Source organism: Poecilia latipinna, unplaced genomic scaffold, assembly GCF_001443285.1.
Source record: "Poecilia latipinna isolate Pla-1442-1.1 unplaced genomic scaffold, P_latipinna-1.0 Scaffold256, whole genome shotgun sequence".
NCBI classification, from domain to species: Eukaryota; Metazoa; Chordata; class Actinopteri; order Cyprinodontiformes; family Poeciliidae; genus Poecilia; species Poecilia latipinna.
This window is the reverse complement of record NW_015112872.1, coordinates 287761-291826: the sequence shown is the minus strand read 5'-3', so window position 1 is coordinate 291826 and position 4066 is coordinate 287761. Positions and strand designations below refer to the sequence as shown.

The 4066-nt window shown below is 42.5% G+C and overlaps 1 protein-coding gene across 1 annotated transcript in view; it reads right to left on the bottom strand.

Annotated features, from left to right (window-relative positions):
* Positions 1–874: 874 nt before the first annotated feature.
* pgbd5 (piggyBac transposable element derived 5) overlaps positions 875–4066 on the bottom strand; it is a 24402-nt gene continuing 21210 nt past the window's right edge. Inside the window, exons 5-7 of the mRNA XM_015033060.1 lie at positions 3190–3387; positions 2379–2484; positions 875–1547 (exon numbers count right to left, since the gene is read on the bottom strand). Of these exons, the coding sequence (XP_014888546.1) occupies positions 1352–1547; positions 2379–2484; positions 3190–3387 (500 nt within the window). The 3' untranslated portion in view covers positions 875–1351. The remainder of the gene's footprint in view (positions 1548–2378; positions 2485–3189; positions 3388–4066) is intronic.

Here is a 4066-nt window from a genome sequence, read left to right as displayed (position 1 = left end):
AGGTGGGGGGAAAGAAAAGAAAGAAAAAGGAGCAAATTTTTCCATACCCCCCCCCCCCCAAAAAAAAAAAACAAAACAAAAAAAAAACAAACAAAAACCTAAATAGTGTTGCGTTCTTTTGAATGCAGCACGACTTTCGCAATCTTTGCAGTGACAGACAATCTTAGCCACTTCCTCTCTGCCAAACAGCTCAAGCTCAGTCCGGGTTGGACGGAGAGGATTTAGGTAACGGACGCTGACGGGAAGATGTTCTGAGCTAAAATCGTTCCATCGCGTCTGCGGTTTGCTGGACGGTCGACCCCTGCCACGGTCTGAAGGCGTTTGCAGCCTCCTAACAGGTTTCCTTCCAGCTCATTTTCCATCCAGCTGGAAAACTTTCTTTGTCTCTACTGAAGAAATGCCCCCAAGCAGCATGTCACCGTGTGAGAAAATGTTCAAGTAGTATGAATACTTTTGCAAAACCCTGTATGGATGTCATTTTTTATTTTTTATTTTTTGCTATTACAGTTAGAGAATAATAATAATAATAATAAAAACTACAGTTCCAAAGGGAACTTTATGGCTTTCTTGTCAGGATTTTTCTGATGTGGGCAGTTGTGATGGGCAGATGGACACGGCGCCGTATGAAGCGTCCCTTTTTACCGACGATGCGCCCCTAGCGAACATGGTGTGCAACGGAACGACACATTTGGGTCACAGGTGTCACACGCTTCAATCCTCAGGCTCGACATCAGACACACAAATGGCAGTTCTACTTACTGAACACACACACACGCGCGCAATTATTTCACAGCTCGCCAGGAGCTAAAATTTTTTCCACACTTAACAACACAAACGTCAATCTACATTCTCAATGCATGCAGTGTCGTGTTTACTCGGACTTAGTTACAAGGTGCCAGGTGTGTTTTTTAGTTGTTTTTTTTTTTTTTTTTTTTAGATATTTTGAGTTTAATTCAGGCTTATTAAATTGTTAGATAGTTGAACTCTTTGATAAGACTAAAAACTTTAAGGTGACATCATTTCTGAGTGAAATCTGACTCATTTTGTTGTTTCTTGTTTCGTCTCTGCTTCTGCTGACTGATGTCTGCTGACGCCTGAAGTGTGTGGCTAACAGTAGCAGCTGAAGCAGGGGGGGGAGCTACCCCAGGTGGCTCTTAATAATGTATACAGTGCAGTTGTGTGTTAGTGAATATTTACATGGGCAGAAATTAACAACTACGGGAAGAGAGAGACGGGAGCTTGGCACACTGACACAGACCCAGGAAGGTCTGTACAACCAAGTGGAAATTAACATGTGGGAGAGATTGTATTTCTGTCTTCATCCTCTGCCTCCTCCTCCTCCTCTTTCTTCTCACTGTGTGGGGGAACAGTCGTCCAGATCCAGCAGCTCCCTGACCAGTCTCTCTCCAAACTGTGCTCGGCTGTAGCGCTTGACGGCGTAGGCGTCGGACATCTTGTAAAGGATGTACGCGTTATTGATGGCGATGCTGATGCTCAACCAGAACACCTGCTGCCAAGTCTTGTTGGGCTTATGGAAGATAAAATATCTATAAGACAGAGAGAAAGAAACAAACCAAAAAAAAAAGACGTGTGAGACCTGTGGTGCTCATGCAGTTTCACTTGTTGGCCCCTTTTCAGGGCGGCTTATATGAGAAATAAAATGTGCTCAAGTGGTTATTGTTTGTAAGGCAATGTTGGAGTGTTATTTTCCTATTGCATTATGTCTTCCTACACCACTGAAATGAAGGACAGATACAAAATAACATGTTAGGGGTAGAGCAGATGAATAAACTATTTATATGAAAAAAAAAAAGCTGTTTATTATTGTGAAAAACTAAAAACGGCGCAGCAACCTTTTTACTGAACCTAGTGGTCGTCATAACCCGGGGTTTTATGTTTAAATTTGAATCCTAAAATGATTTCCTGTTCAACAAGAAGTTTGTTTATGGTAGAAATGAGACGGGTCTCTCAAAGTAACACCTATTGTAAATCGAGAATAATTCATGAAAATTTAATTATCATTTTTCTTAATAATCAGTAGAAACATTTTTATTAAAGCACAAAAAAAAAAAAAAAAATAACCCTTATATAATAGCTGGCCAGCTTTCAGCATGTTTCTACTGATATTTTGACCATTCAACTTTAGCAATGAGCTCAAAGTCTTTGCTCAGAGCAATCTTCTGCTCCCTCGTCTGATTCTCAGTGATGTTCAAGTAAGGATTATTCCAGAAAATTCCGGTCAGTAGAAACAATATCGCTTTAAATTTCAACCTGCCAAGTGTAGGAATAGCTTGCTAGCTAGTTTCATCTAGCCAGTACTGAGAACCTGGAGAGAACAAGCGAGCCCCATGCAGAGGCACCGTCAGGTCTGCACATACTTGCTGTACTTGTCGTCGTATTTGCAGATGTAGCTGAGATGTGCCGCAAAGGCTTCGACGGCAAGGGGGCACGGGATTTCTCCGCTTTTCCTCTTAATAATCACTCCTGCCAAAAAAAAAAAAAAAAAAAAGGACACACAAGAAATAGCTGAGAGTTAGCATAGAGAACAGGAGACAGAAAGAAATCCATGTAAACATACCTGCCACCATTTTTGCATTATTTTGTTTGCACATTTTCACTTTTGCTCAATCGCGGAAATTAAAACTTGATACCGTTTCCACAAATATCAATCGACCGCGGTGTTGATGCTTCAAACGAAATGAAAGGATTAGAGGCTATTTTGCTATTAATTCCAGATTACAAACCATTCCCACACAGACTCCCACACACACGTGCACACACAGGCCAAAGAAAATCAATACTAGATAGTAACCATTTAACTGATCTGCTTCCTCACTTCCACACTCCTCCAGCATGAACACGGCTGGATTTAAAACCTAACGAAGTGGATTAGACCGTATGAGGGTGTTTATGCAACATCATGATCCTCTCGGCTCCTAAAAAAAGGATTATTGTGGATTAAAAGCTCTCATTGTTTCTCAGTGTCAGGAATGCTTGATAATGGGGGGTGGGGGGAGAAATCTTCTGATGGCAAACTCGCACCACAGAACAATGTTGAAGTTTATTTCACCTAATCAGAAGACAGTTTTCCTTTCACGCAGCAAAGCAGATTGTGTGTTAGAAACAGACATTTCAACCTAAAGCTGTTTAAACAGGACGCATTGAAGAAGGTCTTATTTCCTCATTCACCTTCTTTAGTTGGTGAGTAGGCATTAGTAATGAACCTGAAGTGTCCCTTATTGTACCAGCTGATCAGAGACATGCTGCCCTTCATCATCACGCGTGACTGGCCGCGCTGCGCCGGCGTGGAGCTGCAGACCAGCATGCTTTGGGGCAGACCTGTGCAGTCACTCTTCCTGGTGCTCAGCAAGCCACAGCAGTAGATATCTGAACAGAGAAGAGAGAAACATATACAAGCAGGGTTTTTTTTTTTCATGTTTATGTTTCAAAAGAGAACATTAAATGACTCACGGAGGGCGACACCCTCTTTGGATTTGTATGCTTAAAAACCAAAAACCTTCCCCTTCCGTTTACAACAATGCGCTACCTGTGATGGTTTGTAATATTTAATCTTAAGAAAATGCACAGATTGTTTTGGTAGCAGAGCGACAGAGTGTACAAAAGTCCAAGAGTGTGTGTGAGCACTTTTTCGAGGCTGGCTTCTCGGGTTGGATTTGGCGGAAATATAAATTTGACGAACGACTAAATGACTAATTTACGAACCACGACGAGAGCTTTCGTTCCGTCTTCCTGTTTAGTTTGGGAACTAGAAACTTGCAGGACCGTTTCGGCTGTTCACCCTCTTTCATCAGTGCGTACAATTGACTCTCTTTGCCTCTTCCTCGGACGAGAAAGAGGCAAAACAGGCATGTTGGGCGGCCACCGCTGATGTGTCAACGGTTCACAAAGCGGCATCCGTCTCCGCTCACGAGTGTGCACGACTGCTGCAGAATAACGCGGAGCAATTAAGTCCCCTAATTAAACACGCGAGATAAAACTGAGACACAAAATTGTTGGACAATGTGTGTTCAGCCAGATATGTATCGTAAGGGAGGAGGGGGGGGGG